The following is a 20,754-nucleotide window of genomic DNA, read 5'->3' on the forward strand; positions in this document are numbered from 1 at the left end:
AATCTGCCAGGATAGTTTGATGGTATTTTTTTTCTTTATAGTGACTAATTAGTAGACGTAGACTCGTCACACACATCATATCGAGAACTTTACTCTCCCTAGCGCTCGGAGTGCATTACTGTGCACACAAAGGTCCTGTCCACGCCGTGGATAAATGCCATAATGTAATGGAGAAGCAAGGAGCGTGATTAATGGTATCCAACAAAGACAGCTCCCAGGAGGGAGGTAGGTTGGAGTACCCGTGCTTATAAAAAGCCCTCAGTATCCTAGGGGTGCGAGAGATTGATCGAGTTAGAGGGAAGGGAGGAGAGACAGGAGATGGACACATGTCGGGGATTTATGGATTGAATGTAGTCTAACAGCGTGAAGTCCCGAATAAAAGACACATTCATGAGAACCTGACTATGAGCTGGTTAAATAAATCCGGTTGATTCAATTCATTTTAGGTTTATCATCATAGGCCTATTCTGTTGTGCAAAATGCTGCATCTAATTATCTGCAAAAAAGAGCTACGGCTATGTCAGAGATGATGATTCATAACCTATGTGTTCTGTGATTACATGTAGTTTACTTGTTAGAATCCCAACTCTTATTACAGGTCCCAGTTGACTATCTTCAAAAACATATCACCTCCAGAATTGGACGTGTCTATCATCACTGAAGGGGAGGATTAAGATTTATTTTCGCCGTGCAAAAATATCGTCTATAGATTAATTTCAATTCAGGAGGATGGCTAATGCGGATTTATTCCAGCTTTGTGAATAATATCGCTTATTGAGTAGATGGCAATGGTATTTAGAGTAAATTCAAGGGAATGTACGTGCGCACCGACAGAACCCCTATTTCCATGATGTGGAACGCTCCGAGCCTCTGCACCCAGCACCCGTGAGACGAGCGCAGTTTGCGAGACAGACTCGAGCAAGTGTATTGCCAGCGAAGCGCTCGACGTCGGATATTTCTGAGGAAACTGTACAGTGCAACTTCACACACATGGATATTTACGTGGCTTTGTTATCCGTAGTGCTCATTGCGAAACCAGGTAGGTGTCACACGGGGACATATGCAGTTAGTTTACCTATTGTTGTAGGTATCATATCAGCTCTGTCAGCATAGTTGTTTAATGCGCACCCTCTCCTTCTCCATAGCCCGATAAGCACCTCGATCGGATTTTTGTTCGTTTGTCCCTTGTAGATTTTTTATTAATCCATTTTTTTGTTTCAATTTGCCCCTCATTTATAAATCATATTTTTGGAATTAGTTTTATAGTACAGATAAATAGCATAGTTATCATCTCCTAAAACGTAGGGTATGTTGTTCTGCCAGACCACATCTGTAGAACGCGCAAAAGTCCCTATACAAATGACAGGTGTCACACAGGTCGATGCAGCAGTCAATTTGTTCCCGCGCAACAATAAATCCAATATTTGGATTATATAGACTTTCATTTAAAGTCATCTGCCATTATATGGTATATGATGTCTAGTGCCATGCAATTTACGCGTTTTGTCTCTGATGTGATTGCCACTGTACCTAGGTGAAGGTGCTTTGAAATCGCATGAATTGAATCCCCCCATGTTATTTGACTGTGTTGCAGTTCGTTGTATCACGCAGAGGCTGAAGTTTGATGCTCAAACTCAATCATTAAAGAAGTGCCTTGTTTATGTACGTATGTAACTGTGCACCCAATGTGTGACAATGGCTAAATAATATTTCCCCCCTACAGTTTTCGGTTTTGGAATAGATCCCGATTACCAGATTGATATCATCAATGAACTTGACTTCGCAAATGCAACATATGGATTTACCCAAGTGGCAGGGCTTCACAAAAATAGCAAAGCCTTCTTATTTCGAGGTAATGTATACTTCTTTTCTCTATTTGTTTGTTAATTGATTGATAGCTCATTGTTTTACTTATCAGTGAATTGCAGAAATATTTTACTGGGCGTGGAATCGTGAGAACGTTTGGTAAACTCATTTCATTTGTAAGATGTAGGTTACCCAAGCTCTGACTCGTGGTTGTAAGATTATCCCGAATATTTTAGGCAAACTGTTGGTAACAGATGCTGAACTAATCATCATCATTACATCACCAATGTATTGTAACGATCCTGGCAATATGAACCGTGTTACAATTCCAACCATGTGGGTAAACTCTCTTGGTGCAATGCGTAGGGTGCTTGCCTTTCATGGCAGTGACCCGGGTTCACTTCCCTGCCCCTCCTGTTTGCTACGTTGGTGTCAGAAGTGGGATGGCAGCCGTGAGGCCATCATAGCGCACAGGCCGGACAAATGAGGGGGCTGAGTAGTCGAACCACGGGCGATACTCATGTTACAATACCCACCAAGTGGGTTAACCCTATTGGCGCAATGCGTTGTGTTTGCCTTTATTTTGCAATTGTATTTATTAGGGATCCCCATTAGCTGCTGGCAAGGCAGCAGTTCTCCCTGCAGTCCAAACACATTACATCACTTACATCACACATGAAAGAAAATATAAAACAGTACATCCTATTGTGGTGTAATAATGTTATATCTGCAATACAAAATGTATAATACAGCAATATTACAGTGTGAGTGTGTGTTCTAGTGTGTGTGTGCGTATGCATGTCTGTACCTGTGTGTGTGTGTGTGTGTGTGTGTCTATCTCTCTCTTCACAGTCCCCGCTGTTCCATAAGGTGAATTTTTTATGTGTTTAAAAAAAATCTGATTCGATTGCTTGCATCAGTTACCTGATGGGGAATAGAGTTCCATGTAGCCATGGTTCTGCGTGGTACTTTATGCCTCCCATAGTCTGTTCTTGACTTGGGGAATGTGAAGAGATGGTTGGTAACAGGTTGATTTGTCGGCTATTTGAGCCAGTAAAGGGGCTTTACTATTCTTGGGTGGTGGAATTACTTCTGCTTCCCTACAGGCCTGAGGGCAGACACTTTCTAGCAGGCTTAGATTGAAGATATGGCAAATAGGAGTGGCAATGTCGTCCGCTATTATCCTCAGTCATTTTCCATCCAAGTTGTCAGACCCCGGTGGTTTGTCATTGTTGATAGACAACAATTTTTTCCCCTCTTCCACACTCACTTTACAGAATTCAAACTCACAGTGCTTGTGTCTTTCATAATTTGGTCAGTTATACTTGGATGTGTAGCGTCAGTGTTTGTTGCTGGCATGTCATGCATAAATTTTCTAATCTTGCCAATGAATAAATAACTAAAATAGTTGGCAATATTAGTGGGTTTTGTAAATATGCATTTTTCCCCATAATATAATTTAAGTTGCTCCAACAATTATTATCATTCTTTATATTATTTATCTTTGTTGTAGTATAGTTTCTTCTTATTTTATTCAGTTTAGTCACATGATTTCTCAATTTGAAGTATGTTTGTCAATCTATTGTGCAGCCATTTGCCATTCATTTTGCCTCGTCCCTCTCAACCATACCATTTTTCAATTCCTCATAAATCCACAGGGATTATTTTATTTAAAAAAAAATGTTTACAGTCATTTTCTTAATAGGCGCATGCTTATTAGTAACTGGAATACGCAATTTCATAAATGCGTCAAGTGCAGCATCTGGTTGTTCCTCATTACACACCACAGACCAACAAATATTCTTTACATCACCAACATAGGAATCACTACAAAACTCCCATACACTATATTAGGCCCAGCCTTTGGAACTTTGGTTTTCCTAGATATGGCTACTATATTGTCATCACTTCATCCGATGGATTTGGAGTATTATCCAGATACTGAGTGTCAGCACTTGGTGGTCTATAGAAGCTTCCCACAAGAATGGGCTTTAGGTGAGGCAGATGAACCAGTAGCCATATTTTTTCAACAACTTTTAACATGAGATCCTCTATAAGCTTTACAGGAATGTTCTTAATAATAGACCACAACACCACCCCCGTTGGCATTTGTCTTTTCTGTCGATGTTATAACCATGTATTGCCACGACTGTATCATCAACGGTGTTACCTAAGTGAGTTTCAGAGATGGTCAGAATATGAATGTAATTTGTTACTAGCAAGTCATTGATTTCATGAAATGTATTTCTTAGGCTGCATATGTGGGCTATTTTTAGCACTTCTGGAATGCTTGTCTGTTTTTATTGCTATACTGGGAAGCTTATCGGAAGTAGACATGCTCATGTTATTTATGTTTGAGCTGAAAGTGCAGGCTGTGCTGCAAACCGCCTCAGTTCTAAGACTATAACTCTGGTTCAAAGGCACATTCTATTTTATTGAACCTTTTATTTCACAAGGCAAGTCAGTTAAGAACAAATTCTTATTTACAATGATGGCCTACCCCGGGCGTCATCTCCCCTAACCCGGTCGACGCTGGGCCAATTGTGCGCCGCCCTATGGGACTCCTGATCACAGACGGTTGTGATACAGCCCAGGATCGAACCAGGGTCTGTAGTAACGCCTCTAGCACTGAGATGCAGTGACTTAGACCGCTGTGCCACTCGGGAGCATTATTACTGCATTCATGGGGTAGAAGCCACCGACGAGGGAGACAGAATAGAGGACGAAGGAGCAGGTACCTCTGTATCCGGTTTCAAATCGGAAGCCCCCAGGGAAGAAGGCACCAGAACCTCTGGATCGAGGGCGGCAAAGCCCTTTCTGTGTCCGGGCTTAAAAATTCCAAGGAGGCCCCCGTTGCCAGAGGACGCTGTTTTCGACTTCCACAGAGGGTGACATATCTCCATGGCTGGTTGGTAGGATCAAGAACTGGAACATCCACCAAATCAAACAGGGACATCCTACTAGACATCCTACTATCCTACTAGCTCCATCCTACCACCCTTTTGGGGAGGGATCCATGCAGAGTACCAGCCAGTTGGCTCTGGAGAGCCGACACAGCGGCAACACTTCCACCAGGCCGGAGCGGCTTCCGGCAACTGGGAAGGAAGAGAGGAAAAAGTAGGCGGGCGTCAATTCCCTAGTAGCTTGTGTTGTTTCGCTACTTGTTTGCTAAGAGTAGCCACTTCACCCCTGTAGTCCTCTGCAAGCAAACAGTTGCTACATTGAATGTCTGGGCGGTCCACATTGTCCCAGAATAAAGCAAATTAAACACAGTTCCTGCAGCTAATAAACACAGCTCCATGTCCGAGACAGAACCACATGACTGTATTATACCTCAGGCTAGTAAAATACGATTTGTCAACAACACACTCAGTGGCGAACTGGGCGTTATCACTCCAGCGACCCGGGTGCGCTTACCTGTCCGCCGTTTAGTAGCAGCAGCAGTAGTATCTTGTTCACTATGGTCTGTTCCGCAATCACAACAAACACAGAAAGCCTGTCCTTTACATGTATACAGTATAATTTTACAATGCTGACATAAGATGCCAGAAGGAATAGTATTTAACCAGGCCTCCTATTCAGACCTCAGTTTGTTAAGGATGGAAACAGAAACGGTCTCCTTCACCTAGAGCTAGCAGCAAGAACACACCTTCTGGTTTCATAGTGTTATTCTTATTACTGTGTGTGTCTGTGACAGCAGGAGCACACCTGGTATGTCATGGTGTTATTCTTGGTGTTGAACAAGGAAGCTCCGGGGAGCATCGTTCGGATAATTGATCCCCATTTAATTGGTCCACGGCAGCAGATGCGTATCTCGACCTGGTTCGCTGTGGCTCAGCAGACCTGGGTTCAAATACTATTTTAAATTGTTGATATACTTCTACTGTTTGCTTGAGAATGCCAGATGGGCGGGTTTGCACATAAACAACTATTCTATTGGCTCCATTGTGCAATTACAAGTTTAATCAAGCCCAGCTAAAGTATTTGAAATGATTTTAAATAGTGTTTGAACTCAGGTCTGTGGCTCAACAGTGTGGGATTGGTGCGGAACCGGTCCATCCAAGCGATATAAGGTCATTACAACCAGAAACTGGTTGAAGTGATGTCATTGTGTTGTAATTTCAACCTGTTTTGTAAACTGAATTTCTTCTTAGTGTTACCAACATTACTAGCTCAGAGTTGGATTGGTTCAGTATTAACTTGACTTTTTCCACTATCTAAATCATGACATTTGGGTTGTTCAATGTTTTTATTTCAGATGCAATCATGTTTTTTTTGTTGCACAACTCTGACTGACTTTCAGAAATAAGTAGAACTGCTAGGTTGTACACAGTCAAATGTAACATAACTACATATAAGAACTGTAAAAAGTATATATTTGTGAAAATCTCATTTAGCAGACGCTCTTATCCAGAGCAACTTAGTTAGTACATTAATTTTAAGATACCTGGGGGGGAGGGGCGGCGGGGCAGCAACTACATATCAGAGTCAAATATACAGGATACAAACATTCCATTTCAGCTAAACAATGGATATATAGCGTTTAGCAAAACTAATTTGAATTAATATCTAAAATCTATGAAGGCACCCATAAGCAATTATTCCCGATGAAAAAAAACACAATTTTGAAATATTGGTGCATATAGTGTTTTGGAAATCTACTCTTGTGCAAACTGCTCCAGTTCTCCCAGATTAGAAGGGTACCTTCTCCTAACTGCTGTTTTCAGATCTCTCCACAAGTTTTCAATGGGATTTAGATCTGGACTCATTGTTGAGCCACTTCAGAACAGTCCAGCGTTTTGTCTTGAACCATTCCTGGGTGCTTTTTGAACTGTGTTTGGGGTCATTGTCCTCCTTCGACGTAGACCCAGCTTTCTGACACTGGGCCCAACATTGCGCTCCAAAATACCTTGGTATTACCCTGATTTCATGATGCTATGCACACGTTCAAGGCACCCAATGCCAGAGGCAGCAAAGCAACCCAAAAGCATCACTGAACCTCCTCCATGTTTAACTGTAGGAAAGGTGTTATTTTCTTTGAAAGCTTAATTTTGTTTTCTGTAAACAGAGATGGCGTGCTTTTCCAAAAAGCTCTAATTTGGTCTCATCTGTCCACAGGACATTCTCCCAGAAGGATTTTGGCATGTTCAGGTGTGTTTTGGCAAATTGCAGTTGGACTTTCTTATGTCTTTCTCTCAGCAGTGGGGTCCTCCTGGGTCTCCTACCATATAACCCTCTATCATTGAGTTGTCATTGGATGGTGCGAGTTGAAACTGTCGTACCTTGTGTCTGAAGGTCAGCTTGAATCTGTGTGGCAGTTCACCGAGGTGCTTTCTCCACCATTCAAACAATCCTTCGCTGCAATTTTCCATCACGTTTTCTCTTGCGGCCATGTCCAGTGAGGTTGGCTATAGTGGCATGGGCCTTAAACTTCTTGATAACATTACGTATGGTGGAAAAAACAGGAACATCAAGGTCTCTGGAAATTGATTTGTAGCCGTGAGATTGTCCATGCTTGGCTACAATCTTGTCTGACCTCCTCAGATAATTCTCTGGTTTTCTTTATTTTGTCCATGCTCATTGTGGTACACACAGTGACACAAAACAGGATAATGTGTCCTTTTTTCTATTCAAACTGGTTGAATACATGACTTTTATACTGCAGGCACCTTCCACTCAGCACAGGTGAGTTCAATTCCAAAGTAAATGAGAATCACCTGCTTGAAATCTAACTACTTCTAGAAGGTGCCAAAAACATTGTCTGGGCCATTTCAGGATTTCTTTGTGGAATTAGCTAAAATTCAGTCAATTATTCCGATTTTTGTTTTGTTCAACTGCACACCGAAGACATACATATGTGGATATCAAAATATGTTTTAATTTCAACAGTTTTCTGGAAGAAATGGCGCATTATTTGAAAAATGTGCAAGGGTGCCAATATTTTTGGCCACGTGTGTGTGTGTGTGTGTGGTACCAGTCAAAAGTTTGAACACACCTAATCATTCAAGGGTTTTTCTTAATTTAAATTTTTTTTCTAATAGTGAGCACATCACAACTATGAAATACCACATATGGAATGATGTAGTAACCAAAAAAGTGTTCAACAAATCAAAATATATATTTGAGATTTTTCAAAGTCGCCATCCTTTGCCTTGATAACAGCTTTGCTTTTTCTCTCAACCAGTTTCATGGGGAATGCTTTTCCAATAGTCTTGGAGGTCACACATATGTGTGCTGCTGTGGCAGCCATGCTGGCTAAGTGTGCTTTGAATTCTAAATAAATCACAGACAGTGTCATCATCAAAGCACCCCCACACCATCACACCTCCTCCATGCTTCACGGTGGGAACCACACATCCAGAGATCATCCATTCACCTACTCGTCTCGCAAAGACGCAATGGTTGGAACCCAAAATCTAAAATTTGGACACATCAGATGTCCATCTCTCGTGTTTCTTGGCCCAAGCAAGTCTCTTCTTTATTATTATCAGGGTCCTTTTACTAGTGGTTTCTTTGCAGCAATGCAACCATGAAGGCCTGATTCATGCATTCTCCTCTGAACAGTTGATGTTGACATGTGTCTATTACTTGAACTCTGAAGCATTTATTTGGGCTGCAATCTGAGGTGCAGTTAACTCTAATTAACTTATCCTCTACAGCAGAGGTAACTCTGGGTTTTCCTTTCCTGTGGCGGTCCTCATGAGGGCCAGTTTCATCATAGTGCTTGATGTTTTTTGCGACTGCACTTGAAGAAACTTTAAAAGTTCTTGAAATGTTCCGCATTGACTGACCTTCATGGCTTAAAGTAATGATGGACTGTCATTTCTCTCTGCTTATTTTAACTTGGACTTTTACCAAAGAGGCCTAAGTTCTGTTTACCACCCTTACCTTGTCAAAACACAACTGATTGGCTCAAACGAATTAAGAAAAAAAATATATAATTAACATTTAACAAGGTACACCTGTTAATTGAAATGCATCCCAAGTGACTACCTAATTAAGCTGGTTTTAGAGTGTGCAAAGCTGTGAAGGCAAAGGGTGGCTACTTTGAAAAATTATTCCATATTTGTTATTTCATGGTTTTCATGTCTACACAATTTTTCTACAATGTAAAAATAAATAAAAACCCATGTACTGTGTGCAATGTATGTATGTATGTACACTACCATTCAAACGTTTGAAGTCACTTAGAAATGTCCTTGTTTTTGGAAGAAAAGCATTTTTTTGTCCAGTAAAATAACAAAGTTTATCAGAAATACAGTGTAGACATTGTTAATGTTGTAAATGACTATTGTAGCTGGAAACGGCAATTTTTAATATATATATATATATATATACAGTGGGGAGAACAAGTATTGGATACACTGCCGATTTTGCAGGTTTTCCTACTTTCCTACTCTAGCATGTAGAGGTCTGTCATTTTTATCATAGGTACACTTCAACTGTGAGAGACGGAATCTAAAACAAAAATCCAGAAAATCACATGTATGATTTTTAAGTAATTAATTTACTTAATATTTCATGGAATATCTACATAGGCGTACATAGGCCCATTATCAGCAACCATCACTTCTGTGTTCCAATGGCACGTTGTGTTAGCTAATCCAAGTTTATCATTTTAAAATGCTATTTGATCATTAGAAAACCCTTTTGGAATTTTGTTAGCACAGCTGAAAACTGTTAAAGAAGCAATACAACTATCTTAAGACCAGTTGAGTATCTGGAGCATCAGCATTTGTGGGTTTCGATTACATGCTCAAAATGGCCAGAAACAAAGACTTTCTTCTGAAACTCTTTAGTCTACTCTTGTTCTGAGAAATGAAGGCTATTACATGCGAGAAATTGCCAAGAAACTGAAGATATCGTACAACGCTGTGTACTACTCCCTTCACAGAACAGGGCAAACTGGCTCTAACTAGTGTTAGATTCTGGGTTAAACTTGGACATTGTTATACTCAGAAGCATAGTATATAAAGAAGTGAAAGAGACTGGTTTTTACATCAGAAGTTAATGGTTATCTGTAGGAGACAGATGCCTGTGGAATGTGTTAGGGGAGACTGGTGGAGATCTTTGGTTTAGACCTGAAGGGGGGTTGAGGTCAGGTCAGATTCCCTTAAGGAAGAAACAATGGTTTATTATCCTATCAATTCGTCTTCCATCAAAGATGTAAAAATTGGAGAGAAGGAGGAGTGTCTGAAATTGGAGTATATATACTTGTGGTGGTGGAAATGTGATGTCTGAATGCAATGGGAAAAATTATACTTGGTTTAGCTTTTCTAGTGTCTGTGGAGTCATTTACTCTTAAAATGTGATCCTAACACCAAAATAGAAAGAGGAGTGGGAGGTGCACAACTGAGCAAGAGGACAAGTACATTAGTGTCTATTTTGAGAAACAGACACCTCACAAGTCCTCAACTGGCAGCTTCATTAAATAGTACCCGCAAAACACCAGTCTCAACATTAACAGTGAAGAGGCGACTCCGGGATGCTCGCCTTTTAGGCAGAGTTGCAAAGAGAAAGCCATATCTCAGACTGGCCAATAAAAAGAAAAGATTAAGATGGGCAAAAGAACACAGACACGGTACAGAGGAAGATTGGAAAAAAGTGTTATGGACAGACAAATCTAAATTTGAGGTGTTCGGATTAGAGGTCGACCGATTATTATCTTTCAACGCCGATAACGATTATTGGAGGACAAAAAAAGACGATACCGATTAATCGGCCGAGTTATAAAAAATATATTTTTTATTATATATATATATCATACACACACACACATTTTTGTAAGAATGACAATTGCAACAATACTGAATGATGTAACGGTGTTCCTCTTCCTCTTCATCCGAAGAGGAGGAGCAGGGATTGAACCAAAACGCAGCGTCGTGATAAGACATGATATTTATTAACAAAACTGAAAACACGARGAACACTTGAATAGAAACAAAACAACAAACGACGTAGACTGACCTGAACGTAAGAACTTACATGTAACACGAAGAACGCACGAACAGGAAAAACAGACTACACAAAACCCGAACGAACAAACAAAACCGAAACAGTCCCGTGTGGCGTAACATACASAGACACTGACACAGGAGACAACCACCCACAAACAAACAATGTGACACCACCTACCTTAATATGATTCTCAATCAGAGGAGATGAAAACCACCTGCCTCTAATTGAGAACCATATCAGGTACCCATTAAACCAACATAGAAACACAAAACGTAGACTGCCCACCCAAACTCACGTCCTGACCAACTAACACATACAAAAACTAACAGAAAACAGGTCAGGAACGTGACAAATGAACAATGAACACTTTTATTTTAACTTAATATACTACATAAATACACACACACACCCAACTCTGAAGTGACAATGATACTGAAGAGTCTGCTTAGGAGACAAATACTCTCAACTGTTTGAATAAAAATAGAGTTTAAGTTACCTGTGATGAATGTTGAAAACAAAAACTGTAATTTCTATATGCAGGAAATCCTATTTTAATAATGGGCATGTTAAGAATTGACGACCGAAGTGCGAGTCATAATTCCCATGACACCTTCTAGCAAAATCTGAAAAGCGGTTCTTTCATTTATTCCATAGGACATTTTTAGATTCACTTAAAATAAGGTCTGTGTTTCGTGTAGGCTTACACCACCTTGACAATTATATAACTGTGTAGATATCCATAGGACAAGGTAACTCTGATCAATATTGGCTAAATATATTTTGTAGAGTGGATTTCTGAAAATATGTTGACAAACGTTACCTTATCCTAGTGAGATTTACACGGATATCAAAACGTCGAGGCGGTTTATAAGCCTGCACGAAACACAGACCTTATTTGAAGTAGATCAAGACATTCTCTATGGAAGACATGAACGGTAAAATAACGAAGGAACCCCTTTCAAGTTCAGCCGCAAGTTATTACAGGAATTATAACGCGTCGACTATTTCTCTCTAAACCATAAACCTTTGACTAATCCGGAAACTATCACCTCGAAAACAAAACGTTTATTCCGTTCCGTATTTTATCTAACGGGTGGCATCCATGAGTCTAAATATTCCTGTTACATTGCACAACCTTCAATGTTATGTCATAATTACGTAAAATTCTGGCAAATTAGTTCGCAAAGAGCCAGGCGGCCCAAACTGTTGCATATACCCTGACTCTGCGTGCAATGAACGCAAGAGAAATGACACAATTTCACCTGGTTAATATTGCCTGCTAACCTGGAATTCCTTTAGCTAAATATGCAGGTTTAAAAATATATACTTGTGTATTGATTTTAAGAAAGGCATTGATGTTTATGGTTAAGTACACATTAGAGCAATGACAGTCGATTGATAGTTTTTTTATAAGATAAGTTTAATGCTAGCTAGCAATTTACCTTAGCTTACTGCATTCGCGTAACAGGCAGGCTCCTCGTGGAGTGCAATGTAATCAGGTGTTAGAGCATTGGACTAGTTAACTGTAAGGTTGCAAGATTGGATCCCCCGAGCTGACAAGGTTAAAAATCTGTCGTTCTGCCCCTGAAGCAGAGCGTTCCTAGGCCGTCATTGAAAATAAGAATGTGTTCTTAAAACCTTTTCTCAATAGGGTGCGCTATTTTCTATTTGTAAAAAATCGTGCCCAAATTAAACTGCCTCGTACTCTATTCTAGCTCGTACAATATGCATATTATTATTACTATTGGATAGAAAACACTCTCAAGCTTCTAAAACCGTTTGAATTATATCTGTGAGTAAAACAGAACTCATTTTGCAGCAAACTTCCTGACAGGAAGTGAAAAATCTGAAATCGAGGCTCTGTTCCAGGGCCTTCCTATTCATTTGCTTGAAATCTATGGATATACATGCACTTCATACGCCTTCCACTAGATGTCAACAGGCATTGGGAGGTGGAATGGGGTGTCTAGCTTGATCTGAGGTCGAACAAGAGCTCTTGGAATGACGTGACCACTATTTCCTTTGTCTTCGAAGGCGCGGGAAGGACATCAGCATTGGCTTCTGAAAAGCTTTCGGTATACACGGCTAATATCTCTGGCTTTGATTTTATTTGATACATGTGATAATATCATCGTAAAGTATGTTTTTTCAATCAACTTTTATCAGATTATTCAATGTTTATCGGGAGTTTTGGAGTTTTGCGTTGTTTGCGTCGAGAGAAGATGGACATGTTCGCGCCACTTGGTTAGCTATGGTTGCTAATTCGACAGGAGAAGAGGACATTCTAAAACAAAACAACGATTTATTCTGGACAAAGGACTCCTTGTACAAGATTCTGATGGAAGCTCAGSAAAAGTAGGAACCATTTATGATGTTATTTCGTATTTCTGTGGAAAAMGTTTAGTTCTATTTTCCGCCCTCATTGCAGGCGCTGTCTCGCTATAACGTAAGCTGTATGTCGTACTAAAGTTATTTWWWWAAATCTAACACYGCAATTGCATTAAGAACTAGTGTATCTTTCATTTGCTGTACAACATGTATTTTTTAGTAAAGTTTATGATGAGTTCTTTGATTAGATTAGGTGACTGTCCAAAATATCTCCGGAGAATTTTGTGCAGTTTGGCTACGTATTCACATTGTAAAACCAGGATTTGTAGCTCAAAATATGCACATTTTCGAACAAAACATATATGTATTGTGTAACATGATGTTATAGTACTGTCATCTGATGAAGGTGTCAAGGTTAGTGAATAATTTAATATCTTTTGCTGGTTTTTGCAACCGCTACATTTTGCTGCTGATAAATGCGTTTGTGTGGTTGGCTATTGTGGTAAGCTAATATAATGCTATATTGTGTTTTCGCTGTAAAACACTTAAAACATCTGAAATATTGGCTGGATTCACAAGATGTTTATCTTTCATTTGCTGTACACCATGTATTTTTCATAAATGTTTTATGATGAGTATTTAGGTATTTCACGTTGCTCTCTGTAATTATTCCGGCTGCTTTGGTGATATTTTTTATGGTAGCTGCAATGTAAAACTATGATTTATACGTCAAACATGCACATTTTCGAACAAAACATAGATTTATTGTATAACATGTTATAAGACTGTCATCTGATGAAGTTGTTTCTTGGTTAGTGACTAATTATATCTCTATTTGGTCTGTTTTGTTATAGCTACCTATGCGGTAAAAAAATTGTGAAAATATGCGGTTGAGTCTTTTGCTATTGTGGTTAGCTAATAGAAATACATATTGTGTTTTCGCTGTAAAACATTTWAAAAATCYGAAATSATGGCTGGATTCACAAGATGTGTWTCTTTCATTTYGTGTCTTGGACTTGTGATTTCATGATATTTATATGCTAGTATTTACTTGTGGCGCTATGCTAGGCTATGCTAGTCAGCTTTTTTACTGATGAGGATGCTCCCGGATCCGGGATGGTGACCAAGTAGAAGTTAACTGATTTGCCTAGTTAAATAAAAATTAAATAAAGGTATAAAAAATAAAATAAAAAATAAATAAAATCGGCTAATCGGCGCCCAAAAATACCGTTTTCCGATTGTTATGAAAACTTGAAATCGCCCCGAATAATCGGCCATTCCGATTAATCGGTCGACCTCTAGTTCGGATCACAAAGAAGAACATTTGTGAGACGCAGAAAAAATTAAAAGATGCTGGAGGAGTGCTTGACACTATCTGTCAAGCATGGTGGAGGCAATGTGATGGTCTGGGGGTGCTTTGGTGGTGGTATAGTGGGAGATTTGTACAGGGTTTTAAGGGATCTTGAAGAAGAAACTTGTGGGAGGTGCTTCAGGAAGCATGGGGTGAAATCTCTCCAGATTACCTCAACAAATTGACAACTAAAATGCCAAAGGTCTGCAAGGCTGTAATTGCTGCAAATGGAGGATTCTTTTGTTTGAAGAACACAATTATTATTTCAATTAAAAATCATTATTTATAACCTTGTCAACGTCTTGACTATATTTCCTATTCAATTTGCAACTAATTTCATGTATGTTTTCATGGAAAACAAGGACATTTCTAAGTGACTCCAAAAAAAATTATGTGTGTACACAGAAATAATTGACTTACCTGTACAAAAAAAGCTTGAATTAAAACAGAGGTATAAGTCTGAACTAACCGCTATCACTCAGAGTGGGGTTCAGGGCCCGTACTCCTAATGCATCTTAGAGTAGGAGTGCTGCTATAGGATAAGGTCTCTCTGTCCGTTCATTATGATCTAAAAGGCAGAACTGACCCTAGATCAGGACTCCTACTCTGAGACACTTTGTGAATACAGGCCAAAACTTTCACAATAAACAGTGTTCATGACCCATTTTAGCAGCTCCTCCTTTACCCATAAGCACTCATTCCCCCATAAACCCTTGGCCCTGTACACTCATAGAAGTAAAGGTGCCTAGAATAATATTTTGGGTTGCCACACCGGGGGAACCTTTCCAGTTGAAAAAGGTTAATCGAGGAATCCCTTTTGAAGAGGTTCAAACCAGAACCTTTTTGTGATGGAATGGTTCAATTTTGAGCCTTTTTTATGATCTATATTGTAGAGGTGGCAGCATATCAAATTGGAGGCTGGGCTTTCAGATACTGTAGTTATTTTAGGTCACGCGTTAGTATAAATGTCATTCCTGTTCATATGCTAGCTAAAGAACATACGCACATGCAGGTACTTTCCTCAGGTGCTGGAGTTGTAGGCAAACTCATGGAAAACAGACAGGAAAACGCCGCATACTGCTGCTCATGCTCCCAGGTGATATTTATTTATAACAACGTTTCGACCCTTAGGTCTTCATTAGGCAGTTTGTACACTGCAAATGAAAATTTTCTTTGACTATTTATGCATATTATATATTCTAATATAATACAGTAAGAAAGTGGTAACTATTCCAACTTTAGGATTTGCATAAGCTCTTGAAGAACTCCTACACCTCTGATAGCATCGTTGAAGCTACACAACTGTCTGTGTTCAAACTTAACATGTGATGACAATACAACAGAACAGAAACTCAACAACAAAAAATACAGTATATCTTAAAGCCATGCCCCTACTAAGCCACGTCTCCACTCCAGGGTTCCTCCAGGAACCCGTTGCTTCCTTGAACCATTTAAAGAACCCCTCAACTAACAGAAGGTGCAAATATGAATCATTGACTCGCAATGGTTCCTTGAGAAACCCCAGGGTTTCTCGAGTTACCACTAATTCTAAGAGCGTAGAGCACTGACACTCAAGAAGAAGACCATTTCCAAAAACAATAAGAGCTTGCAGCGGGCAGCTGACAAGGGAATATCAAGCAGCAACTCTGCAATCTCAACAAGTCAGCCTACAACGCACAAAGCCTGATATGGTCCTTTGGCCACTATTTACACATTAGTGCTGTGGAGTTTTGGATGAGGATGACAGGAACAGGCTCAGGGTGCAGGGAGGGAGAGGCTGAGAGAGCGAGATGATGAAGAGGGAGAGAGGCCCAGATCTGGCTGCTGCTGGGTTGGCAGACCTGTTCCATGGCTGCGGGAGTAGTCTCACCCCCCCGTCCCCTGGTCGCTAGCGTTAACCAGTGATACATAAACAACAGATGTCATGTGTTGGCATGGGAAGCTAGGCTTTTATGACCCTACATTACGGGTGAAGGAAAAATGTGTCACCGCTGGCGCTCCTGATAAGAGAAGCCGATTTAAACTAGTCAGATCAACGGAATCTCCACATGAAGGGTCTTCATCTAGTTTTGTCTAATCGTACCTGGTGCTTTTGGGAGAGAAGTGAAAAGAGCGAGGGAGAGATGCTTACGCTCGCTGGTTTTCTTTCCTTCTGTTCTGTGGATGTTTTTTTTTTTTTCATTCTTTGGCACAGTTTGCGTTGCTGCTGGTTGCATATTAATGAGAACCTTGGACTATGAGAGTGCTTGTATCGATATTAGTGTCCACGCTGAGCTAATTGCCGAGATAAGTAAACATTTGCCACACCAATTAACTGAATACTTGCGCTCAATGAAATCGCTGTGTGTAGTGTAATTTCATCATTGTGGAATAGTGCTGAGCGATTAACCAAATTGTTGATGTATTTTTGGTTATGATTACTAAGGAATAAAATAATAGAAAATCATCACATTTAAAAAGTTAGAAGACAATGGAATGTTTTGGCAATTGAATGTTCTCAATATTTGGCTTTAGAATTTTGATAAAAACGCTCAAAAATAATTGTAAGTATCATCATTCAAATCGGAAACCGTGTTTTTTTGTTTTTTACCTAATGGAACCGACCTCAAAAAGCATTATGCATTATACAGTAAAGGTTTAATGTGTATTAATTAATAATATAATACTAATTCAAGTTAGTATTGCTGGAAACAGTTTTAAAATACCCGTATTTGGTTCATAGTAGGTATCGGGAGGATTGGAGTGTTGATTATATGTTCCTCCCATGGCTATAATCAATCTACAGGCGTTAGCTATTACTTAAGCTTCCATAATAGTGCTGGGCGATTAGTGCTTTTTGATGTCAGTTCCGTTTCTGTTAATAAAACAGTTTTTGATTTAGGTTAAAACAATATATAATAATAATTTCAATAGCTAACACTTGTAAATTGATTATACATACTCATGTGGACACCTGCTTGTCGAACATCTCATTCCAAAATCATGGCCATTTTAATATAGAGTTGGTCTCCCCTTTGCTGCTATAACAGCCTCCACTCTTCTGGAAAGGCTTTCCACCAGATGTTGCAACATTGCTGTGTGGACTTGCTTCCATTCAGCCACGCGTAATTGGTGAGGTCGGATACTGATGTTAGGCCTGTCTCGCAGTTGGCGGTCCAATTCATCCCAAAGGTGTTTGATGGGGTTGAGGTTAGGGCTCTGTGCAGGCCAGTCAAGTTCTTCCACACCGATCTTGACAAACCATTTCTGTATGGACCTCGCTTTGTGCACAGGAGAATTGTCATGCTGGAACAGGAAAGGGCCTTCACCAAACTGTTTCCACTAAGTTGGAAGCACAGAATCGTCTAGAATGACATTGTATGCTATAGGGTTAAGATTTCCCTTCACTGGAACTAAGGGGCCTAGACCGAACCATGAAAAACTGCTCCAGACCATTATTCCTCCTCCAACAAATATACAGTTGGCACTATGCATTCGGGCAGGTAGCGTTCTCCTGGCAGCCGCCAAGCCCAGATTCGTCCGTCGGACTGCCAGATGGTGAAGCGTGATTCATCACTCCAGAGTCCAATGGCGGCGAGCTTTACACCACTCCAGCCGACACTTGGCATTGCGCATGGTGATCTTAGGCTTGTGTGCAGTTGTTCTGCCATGGAAACCCATTTCATGAAGCTCCAGACAAACAGTTATTGTGCTGACATTGCTTCCAGTGGCAGTTTGGAGTGTTGCAACCGAGGATACTTGTGTGTGTATATATTGTGTATAATCAACGCTCCAATCTTGTCGATACCTACAGTAAAGCATACAGCATAAACATGGCAAATTGCATTTTACAGTTTAATTGTAAAACAAAAAACACATTTTGGTCCTGCAAGTCAGCTTTTATCTGTTTATATCTAGGCCTACAACATTAAATAAAACAAAACCCTAAAAGGTGATTTAGATTTGAAATAAGGGGCTTTATTATTGTTTCATATCCAGGACCACTTAGTGTGGAATTGCCTTCTAATTTCCTCATTGAGAAGATTGCAGTCGAGTGTTGGAGTCAACACAGTTTCATTGATTTTGTTTTTACTTCCTCAAATGGAGATAAAGACCCGGCGGGTGAACATCTCATCACTCAGATAGCACAGCATTGATTGTCTAATTTAGTTGTTGAAAAAATAAGCTAATCAAGAGAAACACAGCGTACACCGTCACTGTGTCACTGGCAACTCACAATACCCTATAATGTCAAAGTGGAATTATGTTTTTCTAAATGTATACAAATTAATTCAAATGAAAAGCTGAAATGTCTTGAGTCAATAAGTATTCAACCCCTTGTTATGGCAAGCCTAAATACGTTCGGGGATAAAAATGGGCAAGTCAAATAATAAGTAGCATGGATTCTGTGTGTAATAATAGTGTTTAACATGATTTTTTAAATCACTGCCTGTACCTCACACATTATCTGTAAGGTCCCTCAGTCGAGCAGTGAATTACAAACACAGAATCAACCACAAAGACCAGGGATGATTTCCAATGTGTTCCAAAGAAGGGAACCTATTGGAAAATGGGTAAAAAAAGCAGACATTGATTATCCCTTTGAGCATGGTGAAGTTATTAATTACACTTTGGATGGTGTATCAACACGTCCAGTCACTACAGAGATACAGGTGTCCTTTCTTACTCAGTTGCTGGAGAGGAAGGCAACTGCTTAGGGATTTCACCATGAGGCCAATGGTGACTTTAAAACAGTTAGTTAGTTAGTTAACTGAGAATGGATCAACAACATTGTAGTTACTCCACAATACTAACCTAATTTACAGAGTGAAAATAAAAAAGCCTGTACATAATAAAGATATTCCAAAACACGCATCAAAGGCACTAATGTAATACTGCAAAACATTTCCTGAATAGAAAGTGTTATGTTTGGGGCAAATACAACACATTACTGCGTACCACTCTCTATACTTTCAAGCATAGTGGTGGCTGCATCATGTTATGGGTATGCTTGTAATTGTTAAGATATGCAGTTTTTCAGGATAAAAAGAAACAGAATGGAGATAAGCATAGCAAAATCTTAGAGGAAACTTGGTTCAATCTGCTTTCCACCAGACACTGGGAGAAGAATTCACCTTTCAGCAAAACATTAACCTACAACGCAAGGCCAAATCTACACTGGAGTTGCTTACCAAGAAAACAGTGAGTTCCTGAGTGGCCGAGTTAGTTTTGACTTAAATCTACTTGAAAATCTGTGTCAAGACCTGAAAATTATGTTTTCACTTTGTCATAATGGGGTATTGTGTTTAGATGGGTGAGAGAAACACATATTTAATCCATATGGTGTAAGTTTGTAAGTGTAAGTGTAAGTTTTTTTATGCACATGATGTCAGAATACGCTCACTTTTCCAAAATTTGATTGTTACGCAACATGACAGTTAATCCGCGCTGCCATCAAACCGAGACACGCTGCCTGCTTTAATTTCTAGGCGGTTTCAACTTGTCAATTTCAAATGATTTTCGAACAGTTTGAATTGTGTGTTCCGCCTCCTCATAAAAGTAGGCCATTTCACTTTTGTGGACAATTATCATTTTTGGCTTTACTGAGCCGGACAAACTTCCCCAAGCACTTCCCATTGTTTCCGCAGATCAAGTATGCAGACATTTGCACATCTCCAGTCAGAACAGGACCTGCACAAACTGTTTCACATTTTCTGGCTGGTGCCCACATTGCCTTCATTGTTGTTTTCCTTACTACATGATGATAACTTTGGACGTGTGCGTTCCTATGAAAGTAAGTACCTTATTACGTTATTTTAGTTTCTGCATGTCGTTTCTACTGTAGCTCACTATCTTTGGACAATAAAACATGTGTGTATTCTTTATAACCACGGACATGCAAGGTACTTATTGCTTAACCTTTATGGTGTTATACTCAATTGTGCTTATGTAGCTAGCTACATTCTTCTATTAGCTCTGTAAAACAATGCTAATTGCGTCAGAAGTATTAGCTTGTTGTCTTTTGAAGATACCTTGACCTTATGACCATGGTTTGTTTTCATTTGGCCTGTTTAGCATAGCTCTGTTCTGCCCTTCCCCCTTGTGGAGTACAACAGTTACTGTTTCTTACGTTATATATCTCATATCTGTGATTTTGTCAATGCAATTTATTCCTTTTATAGCAGTGTTATGTTACTTTGTAATTGTTTTATTGCTGTATCTTGATATTGTATTCTAATGACTAATAATTATTTTTGATTCTGTACTTTCAGAAACCACACACAAAGTATTGAACATTATTTGCCAATTATTTGTCAATATCATAACTGGAG

General features: G+C 39.6%; 1 protein-coding gene across 1 annotated transcript in view; it reads left to right on the plus strand.

Annotated features, from left to right (window-relative positions):
• The first annotated feature begins 918 nt into the window (after positions 1-918).
• Positions 919-20,754, plus strand: part of LOC111969188 (protein kinase C-binding protein NELL1-like) — a 460,771-nt gene continuing 440,935 nt past the window's right edge. The window contains exons 1-2 of the mRNA XM_070445292.1: positions 919-1,039; positions 1,724-1,852. Coding sequence (XP_070301393.1) covers positions 991-1,039; positions 1,724-1,852 — 178 coding nt within the window. The 5' untranslated portion in view covers positions 919-990. The remainder of the gene's footprint in view (positions 1,040-1,723; positions 1,853-20,754) is intronic.

Source organism: Salvelinus sp. IW2-2015, linkage group LG10 (genome assembly GCF_002910315.2).
Source record: "Salvelinus sp. IW2-2015 linkage group LG10, ASM291031v2, whole genome shotgun sequence".
Taxonomy (NCBI): domain Eukaryota; kingdom Metazoa; phylum Chordata; class Actinopteri; order Salmoniformes; family Salmonidae; genus Salvelinus; species Salvelinus sp. IW2-2015.